We start from the raw sequence: 23561 nt of genomic DNA on the forward strand, positions 1-23561 counted from the left end.
GCATTTGAGGTTAGGAAAAAATAGTTTATCCTCAGAAGAGGTAAGTCAAGGAATAAATCTCAGTTTCTCTCTTAATTTATCAATTCCATTAATTGTTTAATCCAAGGTAAGGGCTGCTATATAGTGTGGAATGCCTGTACCAGATTGCATATATCCTTTACTGGAAAATATTACCTAATTAATTTGGTTTGCATTTGATTACTGAGGCTAAACGTTTTTATATTTTATTGGCTATATATGTGTATTATTTCCTGAACTGCCGAGACATTGTGTTTGCCCATTTTTGCAACCAGGCTGCTCTGTTTTCTTTTTGACTCCTAAGAACTACTTATATACTAACATTATCTTTTTGTCACTTATGCTGTATGTTTTCTCCCATTTTTAATTTATTTGTTTTTAATAATTTTGTTTGTTTCTTTGTTTGTTTTTGCGGTACGCGGGCCTCTCACTGTTGCAGCCTCTCCTGCTGCGGAGCACAGGCTCCGGATGCGCAGGCCCAGTGGCCATGGCCCACGGGTCCAGCCGCTCCACGGCATGTAGGATCTTCTCGGACCGGGGCACGAACCCGCGTCCCCTGCATTGGCAGGCGGACTCTCAACCACTGTGCCACCAGGAAAGCCCTAATTTATTTTTTATAATCTATTTTTATTTAATAAATGGTTCAAAGTTAACCATTAACTGAAAGTAGAGCATTTTTCTCTTTACTCAGCCAGAGCTGACGACAGCTATTTGTTTTAGCATTAGTTCACAGAAAGCTCTTAGTAAATCTTTAAACTGCTTTAAAGTTCATTCTAAAAATAGTTATTTCCTCAAGGATCATGAAAAGGATGGACAGACCCACATTCATCCTTAGTTTAAAGGATCACTGGATCATGGCTAAAGCAGTGACAAAGGATAAAAGAGGCTGTACATGAGGACTGATCAGATTTTAGAAACAGCATGAGGCTAAAGTTAAAGGGCTCAAGACCCCTATTCTGTCTCCATGGTCCTGGGACATTACTAAGTTACAAGTGGGCAAATTCTACCTTCCTCACAGGGTACTTTGAGGACTAAATTAGAGGATGTAGGCTATATTTTTTAAAGATATAAATTGTTATATAGACATTTAATACTTAAAACAGTACTGAAATAGGAAGGGAAGAAATAGGAACCCTTCAGTTTTCTAGTCAGAAAAGTTTAAACATAAAAAATGGCTCATCAAACACATGCAACCAGGAACAGAATCTAACTCCAGGAAAACATGCAATTAAATGATACTATTTTCTATGACAAGGCTTCAATCCAAAGGTCTTCTAGCAACGTTAGACAGATTTGACACATCACACTAAGCCTGCAAGGGACACATGAGAAATAAGAAACGTACCGGAAGTGCTGAAGTGTTCCTGGCCATCAGAGGAGTTCTGGTCTGTTTCTCTTACATAAAACATAAGCTGGGTTGGTTTCAAAGACTTGAAGCCTGGTTTCTGGAGGTTTTCTAAGTAGGCACTTAATCTCTTAAGAGAATTTTCATTGACTTCCTGGAAAAAAATATTAAGAGGCATTTATACACAAACTAGAACAAGGAAACATCAGAAATTATATCCCGGCCTTTTAAACACATTATTGAGTGTGTTTAAGAATTTAGTATTAAAAAATGGTGGGAGGGCCTCCCTGGTGGCGCAAGTGGTTAAGAGTCCGCCTGCCGATGCAGGGGATACGGGTTCGTGCCCCGGTCTGGGAGGATCCCATATGCCGCGGAGCGGCTGGGCCCGTGAGCCATGGCCGCTGGGCCTGCGCATCCGGAGCCTGTGCTCCGCAACGGGAGAGGCCACAACAGTGAGAGGCCCACATACCGCAAAAAGAAAAAAAAAAAAAAAAAAAAATGGTGGGATTTCATAGCTCCTCAGTACAGGATAAAATTGGATCCATACCTCACAACATGTAACTCCATAGGGATGAGATGTAAAAAAAATGTGGCCACATAAGTACTAGAAGAAAACATGGCTGAGTTTCTTTATAACTTAGACGTGGAAAAAGCCTAACTATGACTGAATATCCCAGGTAATGAATAATTGATAAATCCAATTACATAAACAAATTTAAAAACTTAATATAGCACAGGGAACTATATTCAATATCCTGTGATGAACCATAATGGAAAAGAATATAAATACATATATAACAATCACTGTGCTGTACAGCAGAAATTAACACATTGTAAATCAACTATACTTCCATTAAAAACTTAAGAACCCATAAAAAACCACACACACACACACACTAAGCAGTCTACAGATAAAAACCGAGTAGAAGAAAATATGTGCAAGTTCTTTCTTTTCTTTTTCTTTTTTGGCCACCCTGTGCATTTTGCGGGATCTTACTTCCCCGACCAGGGATTGAATCCAGGCCCACCGCAGTGAAAGCACCAAGTCCTAAGCACTGGACCACCAGGGAATTCCCCAATTTGCAAGTTATTTCATAGCAAAGGGCTAATTTCTCTATACATAAAGGGCTCTTAAAATGCCCTTTCAGAGACGGGTTGAATTAGGGTATCTTCATTCCATGGAGTGCTACACAGCCAAAAGGAAAGAAAAGGGAAAGAATATGACACAGATGTATTTAGGAATGTACACAGAGTGATCTCTAGGATGTATTGTTAAGTGAAAAAAGAAATGTCTTTTAGTGAGGGAAGAGCTCCAAGAAATGGCATAAATAATAACTGTGCTTCTTATCCCTATAGGTCTCTTCTCAGAAACACAGTGTGATCTGAAATTAGGAACAGTTTGTTTTTGTTTGTTGAATTTATTACAATATACCGCTCTCAGCTATACTGTGTTGGGGGTTTGATGATTCACTAGAAGGATTTACAGAACTCGGAAAAGCTGTTATACTCACAGTTACAGTTTATAACAGCAAAAGGATACAGATTAACATCAGCAAAGGGAAAAGGCATGTAAGGTGGAGTACCGTAGGGACCAAGTGCAAGGTTCCAGTTGTTCTCTCCCAGGGGAGTTGTACAGACAGTGCTTAAGCCCCCAGCAAGGATGTGTGACAACACATGAGAAGTGATGCCAACCAAGGAAGCTCATCCAAGCCTTGGGGGCCAGGGCTTTTACTGGGGCACTACATGCCCACATGACTGACCATAGCTATTCAGTCTCCAGCCTCCCCAGAGGGCCTCAGACATGAGAAAACAGGCATTCACCATAAAATACATTGTTAGCATAAATTATCTGGTGTGGCCCAAGGCCCCGGCATACAAAAGCATTCTTATCAGGCAAGGATATCCCAGGGGCTCAGAGCTCATCTCCCAGGAGGCAGTGAAGGGCCAGTACTGAAGCCAGGCATTTCTTTGCAACAAAGCAACCCAAGCCTGCTGAGTTCACCTTTTATAGCACACAGAAGTTTTAGCAAAAAAAAGGGGGGCTTCCCTGGTGGCGCAGTGGTTGAGAGTCCACCTGCCGATGCAGGGGACACGGGTTCGCGCCCCGGTCCGGGAAGATCCCACATGCTGCGGAGCGGCTGGGCCCGTGAGCCATGGCTGCTGAGCCTGCGCGTCCGGAGCCTGTGCTCCGCAACGGGAGAGGCTGCCAACAGTGAGAGGCCCGCGTACCACAAAAATAAATAAATAAATAAAAAGGTACACTGGTAGAGGAGGGAAACCAGTCACCTAGTACTAAGCTTAATTTTTCCTCACACGTTGGATTTAAAAACTTTAAATTATTAAACATTAAATTAAACTGTATTAATTTATGACATCCCCAATAATTTGTATTAAATTATTACATCTCCAAGGTAGTATTTCTCTGTTGATTCAATTTACTAATTACTTAAAAAGGATCTGACTTCGAATAGCCTATATATATATATATATATATATATATATCAACTATCATAAACAGAATATTTTCCTAAAGCAAAGAAGCAAAACTGATTTATTTTCCATGGCAAGTAGAAAAAAGCAATACAGGGAATTCCCTGGTGGTCCAGTGGTTAGGACTCCTTGCTTAGTTGGGGAACTAAGATAGTGCAAGCCACAAGGCATGCCCCCCCACCCCCAAAAAAGGGGGAAAAGCAACACAATAATGTTCTAATTTTCAAGAGTTTTAAATTCCTTTTCATGTTAAACCAGGTGTCAGTGTTAAGGAAGATAAAAGGAACCAATGAAATTATTCCATAGCATCTGGCTTTGCAATATATTATCTAACATTAAAAAATAGTGACCTTCCTAACTAAGTTCATCATGAGTTTGTATTCCTTGAGCAGACATTAACTGATGATACAGGGAAGTGGACCAGCAGCATGCAACATAAGGAAAAACTATTTGGGCACTGAAAAACTCTCCTTGCACCAACCTTAAAAAAAAGGACTGATCAGGGTATCAGAGCCCTTGTATTTTCCTTCAAACCCTCAATTTTACCTTCAAACCTGGTACAGAAAATGATTACTAATACTCTAAGGAGTTTACATGATATCTTTATTGCCTGCATAAAACATGACAGCTTTCATTAAAATAAAACAATAGTTTGTTTCAATTTTCAGTATCTATAGTTCAAAGCACTGATTATTCTACCATGACAAAACAACCCCGATTTATAGAACTCTCTGTATTATACTGTAGCAAAGGTAAATAAACTAAACAGAAACATAGACTAACGTTAAAAGATAAAAAAATAATTGTTTACCCTTTCCCTGGGGTGCTGTCCAAAGAAATCTGGATGTACAGCAAAATAGAATGGCCTCAAGGCATTGACTGCTTCACCTCCTGATAAAGCTCTCGAGTAGAGAAACCAGTATGGAAATATCTTTCCTGGACATAACCTTTTTAAAAGATATGGATTTATTATTCACCAGAGCACTGACATGGACACAAATCCCCCGTGTATAAAGTAACAGTAGCATTAAGATTATTGTGTATAGAAGATACCATAGAAATAAGACAGAAACCAAAGTGTAAAATTTTGTAGGTTTTTTGAAATCTACAAAAGTTTTGAAAGCAGTGAGTGCCACATGATTTCTTTTCTTTTTCTTTTTTAAAAATTTATTATTTACTTTTTTTTGGCTGCATTGGGTTTTAGTTGTGGCACGCGGGATCTTTCGTTGTGGTGCACAGGCTCCAGAGTACACAGGCTCAGTAGTTGCAGCGCGCGGGCCGTAGAGCGCAAGGGGGCTTCAGTAGTTGCAGCACATGGGCTCAGTAGTTGCGGCATGCGGGCTTAGTTGCCCCGTGGCATGTGGGATCTTCCCGGACCAGGGGTTGAACCCATGTCCCCTGCATTGGCAGGTGGATTCTTAACCACTCCGCCACCAGGGAAGTCCCAAGACATTCCTTTTAACAATGACTATTTACTGAGATATTCATGTACATAATAGTTAATTAAAAGTACTAATTATTGCCAAATATGTTTTAGAAATCTAAAACTTCACGTCATTTTTATGGAACAGATCCAATTTTATTTTGGTTATATACTTTGAGCCAAATAAACACTTTATTTATCTCTTTTGAGTTGGCTACCAAGAAGCCAGAATGAAATTTGATGTTTGAATAATTGTCTCATCAGTTCTATTTTTTTAACAAATGATCTTTCTCTAGAGGGTATCTGGTCTCCATTTTGATTACCCTATATATGCCTATTACTGTGCCAATTAAATTTTACTGAACTCCTTAAATCCTTTCTTGAAGTAGATAGGGTTTAGACTATCTACTATTTACTACATAAATAGCAAATATAATAGTCAAATGACCTTACTGTACAATTTAAATGTAATGTGGTTTTCTATATGACGGCAATAGACTTGAGGGCAACATGGTAATAAGAACTGTGCTAAGGACAAACTTTATCTTTTTTTCCTCTTAAACTTTTCACACTGAACTATTTTGAAAGATGGTATTCTTTTCACCTTCTACTCTGAATGGACTCTTGGGAGAACGGACCTGGATGTTCAAATGAATTTTGTTTCTTTTTTTATCCCTGCCCTCCACTATATTATCCACAAAATAGTTAGAATTTGATAAATTATAATAAATTGAAATTAGCTAAACACCTAACAGATTCCACACCCCTCCACCCCCACAAATACTAATAACAAATGGAACCACAAAGCTTACCTCCTCACAGGTCTCAGGTGGCAAAACATTTCTGAATATATATGTAGGTCAACTTCCAGGCATCCATTAATCACTTAAAAAGTTAAGCAGATACCAGTAATGAACAAGTGGAATTTGAAATTAAAAACACATTATCATTTATATAAGCACCCCCCAAAATGAAATACTTAGTTATAAATCTGACAAAATATGTACAAGATCTATATGAGGAAAACTGTAAAATTCTGATGAAAGAAATCAAAGAAGAATTAAATAAATGGAGAGATATTCCATGTTCATGGATAGGAAGACTTGATATTGTCAAGATGTCAGTTCTTTCCCACTTGATCTACAGATTCAATGCAATCCCAATCAAAATCTCAGTAAGTTATTTTATGGAAATCAACAAACTCATTCTAAAGTTTATATGTAGAGGCAAAAGACTCAGAATAGCCAACTCAATACTGAAGAATAAAGTTGGAGGACTGACGCTACTGGACTTCAAGACTTACTGTAAAGTTACAGTAATCAAGACAGTGTGGTACTGGTGAAAGAACAGACAAATAGATCAATGGGACAGAATAGAGAGCCCAGAAATAGACCTACAAAAATATAGCCAACTTATCTTTGACAAAGGAGCAAAGGCAATACTATGGAGCAACAATAATCTTTTCAACAAATGTAAGGAACAACAAATGTCCAGGAACAACTGGACATCTACATGCAAAAATATTAATCTAGTCACAGACCTTACACCCTTCACAAAAGTTAACTCAAAATGGATCAAAGACCTAATTGTAAAACAAAAATACTATAAAATTCCTAGAAGAGTACCTAGGAGAAAACCTAGATGACCTAAGGTATGTCAGTGACTTTTTAGATACAACATCAGACACATGATCCACGAAGGAAAAGAACTGATATGCTGAATTTCATTAAAATTAAAAATTTTGCTCTGCAAAAGACAATGTAGAGAGAACAAGAGGACAAGCCACAGACTGGGAGAAAATATTTGTAAAAGATACACATATCTGACAAAGGACTGTTATCCAAAATATACAAAAAACATTTAAAACTCAACAATAAGAAAATGGACAACCTGATTAAAAAAATGGGCCAAACACCTGAACAGACACCTCCTGCAAGAAGATATACAGATGGTGAATAAGCTATGAAAATACGCTCCACATCATAGGTCACCAGGGAAATGCAAATTAAAACTATGAGATACTGCAACACACCTATTATAATGGCCAAATCCAAAACACTGACAACACCAAATGCTGGTGAGGATGTGGAGCAACAGGAACTCTCGTTCATTGCTAGTGGGAATGCAAAATGATACAGCCACTTTGGAAGACAGTTTGGGGCTTTCTTACAAAACTAAACATACTCTTACCATATGATCCAGCAACTACCCTCTTTAGCATTTACCCAAATGAACTGAAAACTTGTCTACACACAAACCTGCACACGGATGTTTATTGTGGCTTTATTCTTAATTGCCAAAACTTGGAAGCAACCAAGATATCCTTCAGTAGGTGAGTGGATAAACTGTAGTACATCCGGCCAATTGAATATTATTCATTGCCAAAAAGAAATGAGCTATCAAGCCATGAAGAGACATTGAGGAAATTTAAATGTATATTACTCAGCAAAAGAAGCCAATCTGGAGAGATTATATACTGTATCATTCCAGCTCTATGACATTCTGGAAAAGACAAAACTATGGTGATAGTAAAAAGATCAGTGGTTACCAGGGGTTGGAGGAGAGGGAGGGATGAATAGGTGGAGCACAGAGGATTTTTAGCACAGTGAAACTACTCTGTATAATAATACTACAATGGTAGGTACATGCCATTATACATTTGTCCAAACCCGTGGAATGTACAACACCAAGAGTGAACCTTAATGTAAACTATGGACTTTGGGCAAGAATGAAGCGTCGATTTAAGTTCATTGATTGTAACAAATGTACAACTCAGGTGTGGGAGGCTGTGTGTGGGGAGGGGGTATGTGGGAACTCTTGTACTTTGGTCAGTTTTGCTGTGAACCTAAAACTGCTCTAAAAAATAAAGCTTATTTTTTTAAAAGGTTAAGCAGATAAAAGGGGGAACATGATTTGAATCACATGGACTTTTCCAATAATTTGGAGCTTCAGCAAGAATTTCAACTATACTATAGTCTCCATGTCAACTGACCAAGTGATTTTAAAAATTCTATGAGCAACCTGTCTTGAAAGGCCATATTATTCACACGATAATCACCAGGTAAAAAATCCTTTCTTCCCCCTGCTTATGAAGCTCTGAGCCTGTGGAAGAGTGTATTTGCTCAAAACAAACCACCACGTGGCTCAAGTCCTATTCTGTCAAATCTTTTTTTTTGCGGTACGCGGGCCTCTCACTGTTGTGGCCTCTCCCGTTGCGGAGCACAGGCTCCGGACGCGCAGGCTCAGCGGCCATGGCTCACGGGCCCAGCCGCTCCGCGGCACGTGGGATCCTCCCGGACCGGGGCACGAACCCACGTCCCCTGCATCGGCAGGCGGACTCTCAACCACTGCGCTACCAGGGAAGCCCCTGTCAAATCTTAAGCATTAAAAAGTTAAAAAAATTTTTTCATAATGCAGTTAATATATCTGAACCAAGGTAATGAAGCAAAACTGCCATTAACAGGATAATAGGTGTATTTAAAAGACAAATCAAGAATTACCTATTTAAAAAGTGCATTTGCAAACAACAGTGGGTGCTTCCATTTATTTTCTGGTTGACTGATGTGGCAAGACCCTCTTGGATACAGAATGTGTTTATAGGTATTCATTTAAATGTTTTAAAACGTGATTTTTATTTAACCATTCACCTTGCTATTTTGTTTAAGACAAATACGGATACCAGAAATACTCCTACCACTTGGAAAATTTCTGAGATTAAATGGAGATACAATGAGGAAGAAAGAACCATTTTGACTAAAGTTTCAGTGCTGCCCATGACTGACTGAATTCTCACTAAACGTCATTATGAAGTAACTGAACAATCTCGACTTAGTTAAGATAGAACAGGTACAAGCCTCCAAGCTTGCAAAGAAGAGACCAGAAGAATATACATATCCAATCCAGCACTGGCTCTCTTTAGGTGGTAGGATAGGAAGCCCTTTACTTTTTTTAATTTCCTAGTTTATTTACAATGAGCACGCGAAGTATGCTCTTAAAAAAAATAATCAGTGCTTCTAGCATACAAAATTAAACAATGAAAAGGAATAGAGCAGGAATACGTGTTGTTCATTCAGTATTTAAGACAGGCCCCTGGCCCTGGGAAGTCTGTCCAGTGACAGCCCTGGACTGTGATCCCAATCTAGCCCAAGAAGAAAACAGCCCCTCACATTCACACACAACGACATTTCATTTTTAATATTAGTAAGAAAATTTATGCCACTTAACTGCAAAGATACTAATAAATGAGCTAAAACTTGGGTAAGAAATGAGGAATAATACTCGAGGGGCATATGATCAACCAAGAATATGAATGGGCAATAGATGAAAATAATATGCAGCCAAGTTCTAACCATCATCCTTTTCTGCATCAAATGATCCTATAAGAAGCCTTGAAAAGTCAGAAGTACTGAACAATGGAAAGCACTTAGGCCTACCATTGCAACAATGATGTAACCTGTTTTAATGGTCTGTTGCAGCAGTATCTTAGAAGTTCATGAAATCACAATGTCTCCATCTGATGTGCAATGTAGGTGATCCAAGTCATACTCTACTCTCCATTTCCAAAGCAAGACATCAAAACAAATAAGACAGTGAAAAGGAATTGTCATGATCACTGATTTGAAACAGAAGTTAAAGCACACTAAAAAGACAATAAAATTTTTGGAAGTTGATTTAGAAAAGACTGGCTGTCTCCAATTTGATTCATGAAGAATTTGAGAGGCAGGCAGCCAAGTTACACTGTTTAGAAATGTACATATCTAAACATCTATAAATAAGAATTGTTAGGATCGATTTCCCTGGCAGTCCAGTGGTTAGGACTCGGTGCTTCCACTGCAGAGGGCGCGGGTTCCATCCCTGGTTGGGGAACTAAGATACTACAAGCCATGTGGCCAGGCCACAAAAAAAAAGTTGTTAGGAAAAGCTGATTTAGCCAAGAAAGAAACTTACAGGATTCGTCTTAAGAGTTACTTCAGAATTAGTCTCCAAAGAGTCACTCACAGCAAAGCTGCAAAAATTAGGGACTGTATCCTCAGTGACTTTCAAACATGGAGCATAAAGTATGTCATGCAGAGAATTATGGAGCATGTTTTAGAAGTGATTCTGTCAAAAATAATCAAAGCAAAAAAAAAAAAGTTTCTGTATTTAAAAGTCCGGGTCTTCAGTTGCCCAGAAAATTAATTCATTCATTGTTCACTCTGTAATCATAGGGTATAATTAAACTTAGTACTGAGCAATGACTAAAAAAGGACATTAATACTTGGAAGTGTGACAAGAGATTCTCCCAATGAAAATAAAATGTTCTCAAATACAAGTCTGAACATTAAATCATGGTTTCTAGATTTAGAAAGAACTTAAAAAAAAATTAGGCTACTATAGGTTAAAAGTTAGGTATTTTCTGCCTGCTTTTTTTTTTTTTTTTTTTTTGGTGAGTTGGCTATTTCCTAAAAAGGTTCAAACTGCAGTAAAGAGAATTCGAATCTAGACTTGTGCTACCTAATAAGGGAGCCCCTAGCACATGTAGCTACTGTGAACTGAGACGTGTTTTAAGTGTAAAGTACCCATTGGACTTTAAAGATTTAGTATGAAGAAAATGCAAAGTATCCCATTAATAATTTTTAATCCTGATTAGATGTTGAAATGATAATTTATTAATTTCACTTGTTTCTTTTTGCTTTTTAAAAAGCAAAACACGACCTGATCTTTTGTGATTTACTGCCAGAAAAATTTAAATTTTTGTGGCTCATATTGTATTTCTATCGGACGGCGCTGATCTAGGCCAATTCAAGGCAAATTTAAGTGAACATGACACTGTCAGGGAAAGCTCAGTAATTGTGGCACACAGCCTGTTGCTCCGCAGCATGTGGGACCTTCCCGGACCAGGGCTCGAACCCATGTCCCCTGCATTGGCTGGCGGATTCTTAACTACTGCGCCACCAGGTAAGTCCTGTGCTGTTTAAAGTGAGGCATTAAATCTTCTAGGCAGTTTCAGATCAAACTGGATAGAAAGAGATATCTAAATTGGTGGAAAAGCCAAATTATGGGTAGTCTAAGAAGTTTTGTTTAAATTACATTCGATAGAAACCACGTTTGCCACACAGAGGTCCTAGTAACTTATTTGAACAGAGTTAATATTTTCAGGCTACTCTCATTTAAACTGTGACTTTCCTTAGTAACTATCTTGTAAGGTTTTAAAAAGTAGTTTGTTCTATCAAGGAGAGATAAAAGCAGGCAACATTTCACTGTTCTTCGGTTTAACACTTCTTAGGGAAGGGAAAAAGCAGGAAGCCCTTTAGATAAATTAATAAATTGCAGCAAAGCAAAGTATCAAGGCTTTTAAAGCTTCCTTTTGTAAATCTTTTGCTATGAGATTTGAATCATAACCATATCCTAGGATAAGTCAAAGACTTCGGGGGAATATGATAGTCGGAAACAAAACCTAAATCGTCTCACGTTTCTCATTTCAAAACAAGTTAAAACAGATACTATGCGGGTACTCCGATCCCGGCACTGCCTGGGTTCAAAAGTTAGCACGTCGAGCTAAGGCGACTCTGATCGCTGTCCACCCGCTTCTGCCCCGAGCAGCCTGAAAGCACAAATGGAGCCCCTCCTGTCCTGCTCCTTACAGTTCTGGCAAGGGTCCGCCGCGAGGGCTTCCTCCTACCTGCTCCACCTCCCACCAGGTACCAGGAGGAAGGACGGTCGAACCTCTCGCAGGGCTCTGCAGGAGTGCGCTGGGCCAGGCAGGAGCGCATGCGCACCGGGGCGCCAGCCCTGCCAACGAGCGCGCGCCGCCGGGCCGGCGCTCCCGCCCGCTCTCGCCCCACCTGACGACAGGCTCTGACAGGCTCTGACAGGCTCCTACCCGCGGTGCTCTCTGAGTCCCCACCCTAGAAATCTCAGCTGGGCGCGTACTGCTCCACCCGTCCGTCAGCGCCTGCCGCGGAGGCTTGCTGGACAGGAGTCCGGGCTCTGGGCCGGGCCGCAGGACGCGTTCTCATTGGCTGAAGCGTGCCAGGTCTTCCTCTCTGGGGCGCCTGCGCACAGCCCCAGGACGCGGCTTAAAACCCTAGCGGTTCTCAGCCCCACCCTGACGTCAGCAACTAGGTGACCGCCCACCTTCTCGCAGCGTGGAAGCTCCTGTTCCTCCGTCTTCTTACAGTCCGGCCCGGAGCGGGCTCCGCGCACTCAGCTGAAAGCTTTAGGAGGCGCGAATGAGCGCTTAGGGATAGGATGGACTAGGCGGGAGCGAGTCGGAAAATGACTGGGCGGCAGGTGGCCGGGCCTGGACCGAGGGTTGGTGGGGAGGGCAAGGAAAGAAAGGCGACCGAGCGTGCGCATGCGCCGGCCCCGCTTTCCGCGCCAGCCCAGCTTTCCTCCCCGGCCCGGGGAGGCCCAGCCCCCGGCGTCTGGGAGGGGAGGAGGCTGGCTCGGCGGATCAGTCCGCAGAGCGTTCGGCTCTGAAGCCTTAGGACGACTGTCGCTTGAGACTTCCAGATTTTAAAGGTCTTACTGAGTATAGCCTTTGGCTTTCTTTACATAAATATAGCTAATTAAAACTATTTTCTCCGGTTTGCATTTTCCTTTTGACTTTGGCCCTTAAGGAATTCTCCACTATCAGCTTGGGGTTTTTACTGTTAGCTGTATTTCGCTTCTATGACTTTGGTTATTTCCATAAACTGCCACAGATGGAATAAGACAAATAAAATAACCGCTCCTTTCCTACCTTTTAGCACCGTTGACCGAGGTGGGGGAAAAAAAAAAACCCAAACCAAAAAATACCCGCAGAATACCAAAAAAACAAAACCAACCAACCAACCAACCAACCTCCCTTTTTTCCAGCCCTAAGGGTTCTTGACTTATCATTCATTAGAAACCATCTGGTCAATTTGTGGTCCGTTCCATCCAATCCCATTTTTCCTAAAAGCTTAATTTATCATCTTTCGCATCTTCATCCTTTCAAATACATCCTTGCCACCAGCATAAAGTTATAATTGCCCACTTAACCGTTCTTCACTTGTCTTCAAAGGCACTTCAAACTGATGGTGGTAATCTCCGAACCCAATTTATTTCTTAGGTGCTGAATTTCAGTAATGGCAGTTAGTCACCCAATTTGTTCATACTAGAGAACTGGGCCTCTTTCTTGATGTCTACTTATGCCTTACTTCCCATATCCCATTCACGAGAGTACTCATTCCACATTTTATCATAGTAAGGCATTCTGCTAAGTGCTAGGTTTTAACTTTTTTATTCTTGTGAGGTTATAGACATTCCAGTGATGCTGCCATTACCATATTTTGGGAACTCCTTTAAGAAATACTTTCAGCCCCCCTAGTCACCACCTACTCTTTTATTACTCCCCTTACTCAGACATTTTCTCTAAATGATTTAAATTATGGTTTAAAGTATCAAATCTAAAGTATCAAATTAAGGATTGAGGATGACCACCTTGGAGAATGACTGCTACAGATTCTGCAGATGGCTTCAGAAAAGGAGCTTAAACTTCCTAAGGTGGCTTGAAAGGTACAAGTCTTGTTTGGATAGGTTCTGGTATATTTGTTTAAAATACTGATTTCTTTAGTCATACCTAATGTAATGTACATAAATTACAAATTTTCAAGATACACATAGTATTTTAAGATACACTAAAGGAAAACTTTAGAGAATAATTTAAAATTTCTGGTATAACTCAGAAGGTACTCTGGAATTTTAGTGTTTTGAGTCATTTTCCAGTATTATTTTACTATTCTATATTACAAATATACAATAGGCTTTAGAGACTGGACCGAGTGCTCACCAAATCTACTTCATAACCCTAAAGGTTGTTCTGAAAGCTCCAGACACCTGCTTGAATATTTTCCCCTTTATGTCTCCCTCTTATTAAATGCTGCACAATACTCAGTTTTTGATTTTTCATTGTTTGGATTTCAGAATAAATTGGGATTCACCATACTTAGATTTACCTAAATTAAAGAGACGTCAAAAAGTAATTTGAAAAATCATTTGCAGTATGGGTAAAACTGTTATAAACTGCATACCTCAAACAAAATTTTTAGTGTTTGAAAACTACTGACGTACTATAAATCAATAAAGAGCAAAAGCTGAGTATAGTGAAAACTGTCTTTATTTTTATTGCCTTTTATTTTCAACAATGATTACTTGAACTTAAAAAAAAAAGCCTTTAATAACTAATGGTTACTGAAAAGCCAAACCTTTCCAGCCCACTTCATATTCTCTTTCAACCATTTCAGGGCAGAATAATGTTCCAAACTATAAACCTGTTCCTTATTAACATTGACGGTCATGTGCTTAATGAAGAGCTTTGGATCTGATATACGAGCAGCCATAATTAATCTTTCCACTGCAGCTTGATATTCATCCTTGCTCCAAGATTTGTTTTCTTCACATCTACAAAGTGAACACCTCACAAAGTCAGAAACTCTAAAAAGAAGCTATATAGTTTCTTCAAAAGATAGTAATTTACATTTATTGGTTCTAAGCTATGACAGTCTTTTTACTATATTCTTACAGTGGCTTTCAAACTTGTTTGACCATGACACACAGTAATAGACATTTTATATTGTGACCCAATATATACCTGCATACATAAAAACTGAAAAGTTTCACAAGACTTACCCTTATGACCCTATTTTCTATTGTTTCATTTTTTAAAATAAAATGGTTGCAACCCCCTAAATTGATTTCACTACACAAATGGGCCACAACCCACAGTTTGGAAACACTGATCTAGAACACAACTAATAACCTCTTTGTATTTTCAAATTAATAACTGTATAATTATTCATTATAATGCATAAAAAATATTAAATTTAATCGAGTTTGGAGTTACTAACATTTATGTGTTTTACCTTGATATGGCTATTTTAAATTATAAGCATATACTTAATTTGTAGCTCACATATGGTTAACAGAAATTGTAGCTGTATGCCTTTATACTAAATTTTTATAGTATAATATTATAGTATATTATATGGTATATATATACTATAATATAGTATATTATATAGTATATATATACTATAATATAGTATTATAGTATATTATAGTATACTATAATATTTATAGTATATTCATATCTGAATAAATTTCTACTAAGTTATTTTCAGTCCTGATTTAAGGTACTTCACTAAAGTGATGGAATTTTAAAGTAACTTTTCTAACAGTCACCAAATTTCATAAAACTCATACCTTATGGCTATTTCTCCTATGGGATAGGGAGTAAGAAGTATATAAAATAGAGATGTAGGGCCTCCCTGGTGGCGCAGTGGTTGAGAGTCCGCCTGCCGATGCAGGGGATACGGGTTCGTGCCCCGGTCTGAGAGGATCCCATATGCCGCGGAGCGGCTGGGCCCATGAGCCATGGCCGCTGGGCCTGCGCATCCGGAGCCTGTGCTCCGCAACGGGAGAGGCCACAACAGTGAGAGGCCCGCATACCGCAAAAAAAAAAAATAAATAAAATAAAATAAAATAAAAAAATAAAATAGAGATGTATCTGTTATTAGGCATCACTTTTTCTCTGTGTTCACTGCATCCTGCTCTGGGCACCTATAAGGCTCAGCAGCAAGGCCCGAGTATGAGCCTACCTGTGTTAGCACAACAGTGTGGTCCACAGAGTGGTGGGAGTAAGGACTTCCGCTTTGAACAGGAATCAGTGATCATAGAGAGCAAAGATTGGTCAGGCCGCTTCTAGTACATTCTAGCTTAGGATTGGTGCCTGAAATCTGGTAGACTGGGCATACACTAACTATATGCAGTTTTTGAAAGTCTTAAGATGAATAAAAACTCTCTCAGAGGTTAATGTAACAAAGCAGGCCTTGGTATGATAACAGTAATGGAGAAAACAATATTGGTTAGGACAAAATAGAAGATCCAGGCATGTCACTAGTTATGTGCTGGCATCACAAATACCCCAAAAATTCAATAATGAATACACAGACTGCATATGTGGGGAATGGAAAGTTATGAGAAAACCAAACCCTCATTAGGATGATGGAGAGCCCAAATGCCTCATGCAACTGTAGTGCATAGTTGTAAACAGAAGGCCCTCAGGAAAATTAACATAATTAATAAATTTTGTTAATTTTTTAAACCCACTAAAATTAACAAAAAAGCTAATTTTAGTGGGTTTTAAAAAAAAAGGTGGACCTAAAATAAATTCTCCTCCCCTTAAGTGTAGGCTGGATTGAATGACTTGTTTATCTCCAATAAATAGAGCAGAAATGATGCACAACTTTGGACACTAGATTGTTAGATATCAATTTTCATGGTCCCTTGCATTTCTGGAAGTTCTGAGAGCAGAGACACTGATTACCCCTTGTTCCAGATTTCAAGGATGTTTAATATAGTGGACAACCTTGAAAGACAAAGATAGTTTCTCCTTCAGGAACAAAAGACAGGTTTGCTTACAGCCTTACAAGGTGGAGGTAGCGTTTCCATCTGAAGAGCAAAGGGGCAGGTATGTTTATTACCCATTATAAATGATTAGGCTTCCTAAGTTCAGGATTCCTCTCATGTAATGGAACCCACTGCATGTGCAGGTATCCATCTGGGCCCAAGTGTGGGACTTGGGAGCAAGAGGAAGAGATACAAATATGCAGATAATCATGCTGCTTGCTGTGCCACGAGTAATAAAGTCCTGTCTCCAACCCAGGAAGTCTTGTGTCTTATGCCAGGATCCGTGAAACTATGGCAGGCTGACTTACAGCCTGCAAATGGGGTGGAATCTCAGAGCCTTCACAGTTCTTGATGTAGGGTCACAAAAGGCACTGTAGCTTCCTCCTTGCGTTCTCTCTCCTGGATCACTCACGCTGAGAGAAGTTAGCTGTTGTGTCATGAAGACACTTAAGGATCCTATGGAGGGGCCCATGTGGTGAGGAGCTGAGGCTTCCTGCCAACAGGCATGAGTGAGCCAGCTGGGAAACAGATCCTCCGGCCGCAGTGAAGCCATCAAGTAGGCGACTGCAGGTCCTGACCACATCCTGAGTCCAATGACATGAGAGACCCTGAGCCACAACCATCTGGCTAAGCTACTCTAAAATTCCTGACCCACAGAAACTAAGAAAATACTTGCTATTTTAAGCCACTAAGCTTTGGGATAACTTATACACTGTAATAGATAACTAACAGAATATTCAGTCTGAGGATCTGGTTTCTAACACCAGTAAACGGAAGCAAAATTCTTGTTAAGAAATGCCAAAACAGGAGTCCCATGAGATCCTTATATTACAAGTTTCCTAGATAAAGCTGACAAGAAATTGGAGTGGTGTAAAACTAAATTCTTGGATTTTGAACAAAATCATCTGAAGGGATGCCACTCTGGTCCAACAGCTACATTATAATATTTATGCATTTATAACAACATTTTAAAATATTGAAACTAGGCTGATGGCTTTATTTTGAACAGGATTCTTGACTGAACCTAATAAATTATCATATGTTTCCCTTTTAGACCTTAGATCTTTTGTGTTGACCAGAAAGATAACTTTTAGGTACCTAACTAAAAACCACCAGTACACGAGAAATGTCCACGCCTAAAAAAGACCCATCTCGGGCTTCCCTGGTGGCGCAGTGGTTGAGAGTCCGCCTGCCGATGCAGGGCACACGGGTTCGTGCCCCGGTCCGGGAGGATCCCACATGCCGTGGAGCGTCTGGGCCCGTGAGCCATGGCCGCTGAGCCTACGCGTCCAGAGCCTGTGCTCCGCAACGGGAGAGGCCACAACAGTGAGAGGCCCGCGTACCACAAAAAAAAAAAAAAAAAAAAAAGACCCATCTCTTTGAACACCTAAACAAGATCTTTGAAGTTGTCAAAATGTTTACTGAAAGGTACTAACTTGTTTGGATTTAAACCTCAAATAGGTCAAATCCTTTCTCAATATAAATGCTACCAAAGTTTGCCAATACACACATGCACAAGTATATAAATATATAAATATGCAGTATATAAATATATAAGTTTATATATATACAAATAAATGAAACATTTACATCCTAGGGCAAGTGTAGGGAGCCATGATCTGCTTTCAGGATGCAGTCAGAAGTTATTTCAACCAACCTTTTTAAAACTATCTGCAGCATCTGTGTAGAAGGTCCAGGACTCTGAATACTACTAGCATTAGATACCATGAAGATTTCAATAGCTAAAAGCATTTCAATCTCAGACATATATGAAGGAATCAGTAGAAGTTTTCGGTATAAATTTCCCTCCAATGGTGGGTAGCAACCCAATGAAAGAGCACCTGAAAGTCAAGTAACAGATTAAACTTTACTAAAACCCCAATAGGTGAAAACCTAGACTTCCAAAATATCCACAGGTGATAATTACTTTTGTTTCAGAATAATTCTTCACATTAGAAGCAGATTTATTGCATAAATTATATGGTAGTGAGATTATCCTAGTACAATTGAGATCATTCTTTGTAAAATGGTTTTGAAACATTAACCATGAAGTGAGAAATTAAAAAGAAAACAAACCCTGAAAAAGAACTTTTGAGTCTCATTGTAGCAAATGTCCATTTATTTTAAGCCATAGTCAACACAACGTAATTTCAGAATAACTAAAAAACCAGAATAGCTACTTGGGTTTTGTTTTAATGGGATCTGGGTCTAATAGCAACTACATATAGTTATTATATATAATTATATATATAACTACCTATCTTGAATTATGAATCCAAAATGTAGAAAGAAAATAGAAATTATAATTTGAAGATTTTACTTTCTATCACAGTTTTATAGTATTTTTTAGTATACTTATTTATAGTGCTGTTAAAGTTTGTGCAATAAATATTTGCTGTTCCTACAAATGTCTGGCATTGCGCTAAACACTAGATATAAAAATGAGTAAGATACATTTCCATCATGTAGGTGCTCAGTGTGTTGTTCTCCAATTCATGTTCTAAAAATTTTGCTTTTCCAAAGAACAGATTCAACTTTTAAACTGTTTAGGTTCTTATTACAAGTGATATACAGGGAAATCCCCTATACATCAGTCCAGGACATCCAAATTGTATATAGGCAATATTATATTGTTGTCTTTTACTGAAACCAATTTAAATCTGTGTGTAAAATTTGTTTAAAATGTTTTATTAAGTTAAATATCTTCAATAAATCTTTCTAATATGGATAATGATGACTAATCTTTGAGGACCTACTATATGCCAGGTACCTGAGCTAAACACATAGGTTTTATCTACTTTTAACCTGACAGTTTACTACCTTTGCAATTAGGTACAACAACTCCCATATTATAGATGGGGGGCTTTGGGTAAGTGCCCTGGCCTTCAGACTCCAGATTTTGGAATCTTAACCACTAGGAAGTCCCACCTTCCTAGATCACTGCCAGGACCAACAAACTATTGACTCGTTAACATTCCTAAATATTGGTAGGTATAATTTACATGCATACCTGTTTTACTTCTGAGCAGAAGAGGAAAACAAAAGCCAACAAACTAAGTAGAAATTTACTAATATTATCTTTCCCCCTAAAATCAAACATGAAAAGAAAAATACTCCTATTTGGTTTTAGCAGGGGAAAGTAAGGAAAAGATTTACTAATAACATCTTCCCTTCCCGACTTTTCAGTTCTGACAGAAAAGCCGTATTTTTAGGACTAAGTAGTACATCAGGAGCATCAGGAAGGCAATTCTGCTGCCCCTGGATAATTTCCTTCTGATTAGTTAGGGAACACAAGCAAAGCCATCAAGAAAGTAAAAGATAACTCCTGGAATAGAAAAAAAATTGAATTCATATATCTGACATGGGACTTGTATGTAGAGTGCATATGAATAGTATGTATTTATATGTACCCCCGCACATAGTTAACACACTCAACCAGAAAAAACAAGAGGGCTTCCCTGGTGGCGCAGTGGTTGGGAGTCTGCCTGCCGGTGCAGGGGACATGGGTTTGTGCCCCGGTCTGGGAAGATCCCACATGCCGCGGAGCAGCTGGGCCTGTGGGCCATGGCCGCTGGGCCTGCGCGTCCGGAGCCTGTGCTCCGCAACGGGAGAGGCCGCAGCGGTGGGAGGCCCGCATACCACAAAAAAAAAAAAAAAAAAAAAAGAAAAACACCTCAATTTAAAAAAGTACAAAGAAAAAAATGGGCAAAGGATTGAATAGACATTTCTCTACAAAGATATACAAATGGCTAATAAGCATGTGAAAAGATGCTCAACATCATTAGTCATTAGGAAGATGCAAATCAAAACCTCAGTGAAGTATCACTTTATATCCACCAGGAAGGCTAAAATAAAAAACTCAGTGAGGATGTGAAGAAACTAGAAATTCCATACATGGCTGGTGGGAATATAAATGTAAAACAGATAGCTTCTTTGGAAAGGAGTTTGGCAATTCCTCAAAATGCTAGACATAGATTTACCACACGAGCCACCAATTCTGCTCCAAAGAGAAATGAAAACCATACACCCACACAAAAACTTGCATGTGAATGTTCACAGCAGTGTTACTTATAATAGTCAGAAAGTGCAAACAAAGCAAATGTCCATTAATTGATGGATAGACAAACAAATTCCATACAATGGAATATTATTCAGTAATTAGAAAAGAAATAATGATATAGGCTAACGATATGGATCTTGAAAACATTGAAACCTTGAGAACATTATGTTAAGTACAAGAAGCAGTCACAAAAAAGTACAAATTGAATGATTCCATTTATGTGAAATGCCCAGAACAGGCAAATCCATAGAGACAGATTAATTGTTGCCTAGGACTGGGTCGGGTGGGAAACATACATGGAATGGGGAGTGAATATAAATGTGTTCAGTGTTTCTTTTTCTAGAGGTGTTGAAGATGTTCTAAAATTAGATTGTGGTGCACAACTCTGTGAATAAAATAAAAATAAATGCACTGTAGGGACTTCCTTGGTGGTCCAGTGGTTAAGAATCCACCTGTCAATGCAGGGGACACGGGTTTGAGCCCTGGTCTGGGAAGATGCCACATGCCGCGGAGCAACTAAGCCCGTGTGCCACAACTACTGAGCCTGTGCTCTAGAGCCCATGAGCCGCAACTACTGAGCCCGTGTGCCACAACTACTGAAGCCTGCATGTCTAGAGCCTGTGCTCCGCAACAAGAGAAGCCACCACAATGAGAAGCCCACGCACCTCAACCAAGAGTAGCCCCCAGTCGCTGCAACTAGAGAAAGCCCGCGTGCAGCAATGAAGACACAGCATAACCAAAAATAAACAAACAAATAAAAATGCACTGTACACTTCACATGTGTAAATTTTATGGTATGTGAAATTATCTCAATAAAGCTGTAAAAAATATTAAAGAAAAAAGCAAAACAAAGGCACTGGCACTACAGCCTTAACAGTGCCTTGATGAAAAATTAACTGTAAGCTCAGAATCAAATATGTACTACTAGATGTGATTATAAGGCACTGAAAGGCTTTCCTAGCATGTGTTAACCTGTGTGTGAAGATAGATCCAAAGAGAGTTCCACTGATATTTTAAATGTCAACACTGTCAGGAAATGAGATGTTCTGAAGACTGATCAGTGACTATAAATGACTCACTTCATTTTATAACTCAGGTACATTAAAAACAAAACAAAACAAAAATACTCTTTACCCTATAACCTCACTTGCATAAGTCCCGGAAGTTTCACTACATATGAAATTAAGCATAGATGTGTTAAGCTAATAAGAAAGGTACTGAATTGTACTCAGGCATTAAATGCTTGAACACATCGCTTAAAAAAGTCTTTAAAACTAAATTATTACCAGGGTTGAAAGAATTTGGGGGAATGGGGAGTGGCTCAATGCATATGGGGTTTCTTTTGGGCCTGATGAAAATGTTCTAAAATTGATTGTGGTGATGGTTGCACAACTCTGTAAATACACTAAAACCATTGAATTGTACATGTTTAAATGGGTGAACTGTGTGGCATTTGAATTATATCTCAATAAAGCTGTCAATTGAAAATTTTTTAAATGATTAAGTTTAGCTGTTGTAATACAAAATTTTATTTTCAACTAAAAAACAGAAAGATTCATAGAAATCTCATTTATATGTTTCCAAGTTAACACATTATTCCTGTGGCATATAAATGCCTTCTGATGGCATTTTTCCCAAATTGCACAATTATTTGAAAAAAATACCTCATTAACATCAATTCTAAAAACTAAAATCAAGAAGTTATAGCAAATAGTACATATATACTTTGTGGTGTGATTTCTAGCAGTCTGCAGGGAAATAGTATAAGGAGTTGAAACATAACCACAAAATTGAAATGAGGTGTTATGAACAAATAATTCCACCTTGCCTCTAAATTTCTGATCCTTTTATAAAAATTCCGCTTTCAAAACTTTTTATTGTAACCTACAATAAGAAATACATTTTACGGGCCTCCCTGGTGGCGCAAGTGGTTGAGAGTCCGCCTGCCGATGCAGGGGATACGGGTTCGTGCCCCGGTCTGGGAGGATCCCATATGCCGCGGAGCGGCTGGGCCCGTGAGCCATGGCCGCTGAGCCTGCGCGTCCGGAGCCTGCGCGTCCGGAGCCTGTGCTCCGCAACGGGGGAGGCCACAACAGTGAGAGGCCCGCATACCGCAAAAAAAAAAAAAAAAGAAGAAATACATTTTACATAATGCCCTAGCACACATATAAGAATACATGTAACTGAAATGAAAATCTGATCAAATAATATGTTATCTTACTACCTGTAATGCAAACTAATAGTTTCTTTCCCATTTCACTGGGGAAAAAAAGTTACCACTTGCTAAACTGATCACAGCTGGGAACATGAAAAACACTTCCAAGTTCAGAGAGGTTTTTGTTGGTGTAGGATGGCTGGGATGTTTGACACATTTGGCACAGTGGTGACACAGAGTAGGTACTCAAATGTTTGTCATATAGTTGATGGTGGTAGAAATGGAAATTTAAGACAAATTACTGCATGAAGGCAGAAAAGAATGACTTTCTAGATCTAGATTCTACACAGAATTGTTTTCTAATTAAAATACTTGCAAGGAGATTGGGACTAGAGAAAGTATTCGTTTTCTAGGCTTACTCGTTAGAGAGGAACAGTTGTAAACATTACTAGGAGCCATGTGAAAAACTGTTATATATCATGTTGCATTGTAATGACGCCCTCTGTACTTCCCATGTGCCTGTTATAACATATTCTAACCAAAAAGATCAGGGATATACCAGGGATAAATATGTATTCCTTAAGCTTCATTCTACCAATTGGTTTACTCCTATATATTTATAAAATATGCCAAACTGGTACAAATTCTGTCATTTATT

General features: G+C 39.0%; 2 protein-coding genes across 7 annotated transcripts in view; both read right to left on the minus strand.

The window, feature by feature from the left end:
• The window catches only part of TCAIM (T cell activation inhibitor, mitochondrial), a 39333-nt gene extending 26760 nt beyond the window's left edge, over positions 1 to 12573 (minus strand). The window contains exons 1-4 of one of the 6 annotated variants that reach the window (XM_060111017.1): positions 12393 to 12573; positions 6089 to 6161; positions 4665 to 4800; positions 1364 to 1517 (exon numbers count right to left, since the gene is read on the minus strand). In XM_060111017.1, coding sequence (XP_059967000.1) covers positions 1364 to 1517; positions 4665 to 4800; positions 6089 to 6117 — 319 coding nt within the window. In that variant the 5' untranslated portion in view covers positions 6118 to 6161; positions 12393 to 12573. The other 5 variants (XM_060111020.1, XM_060111016.1, XM_060111018.1 and 2 more) reach the window with 5 other exon arrangements.
• Positions 12574 to 14461: 1888 nt separating this feature from the next.
• Positions 14462 to 23561, minus strand: part of TOPAZ1 (testis and ovary specific TOPAZ 1) — a 69967-nt gene continuing 60867 nt past the window's right edge. The window contains 2 exon segments of the mRNA XM_060110971.1: positions 14462 to 14681; positions 18346 to 18529. Of these exon segments, the coding sequence (XP_059966954.1) occupies positions 14462 to 14681; positions 18346 to 18529 (404 nt within the window).

The sequence above is a fragment of the Mesoplodon densirostris genome, chromosome 10 (genome assembly GCF_025265405.1).
Source record: "Mesoplodon densirostris isolate mMesDen1 chromosome 10, mMesDen1 primary haplotype, whole genome shotgun sequence".
NCBI classification, from domain to species: Eukaryota; Metazoa; Chordata; class Mammalia; order Artiodactyla; family Ziphiidae; genus Mesoplodon; species Mesoplodon densirostris.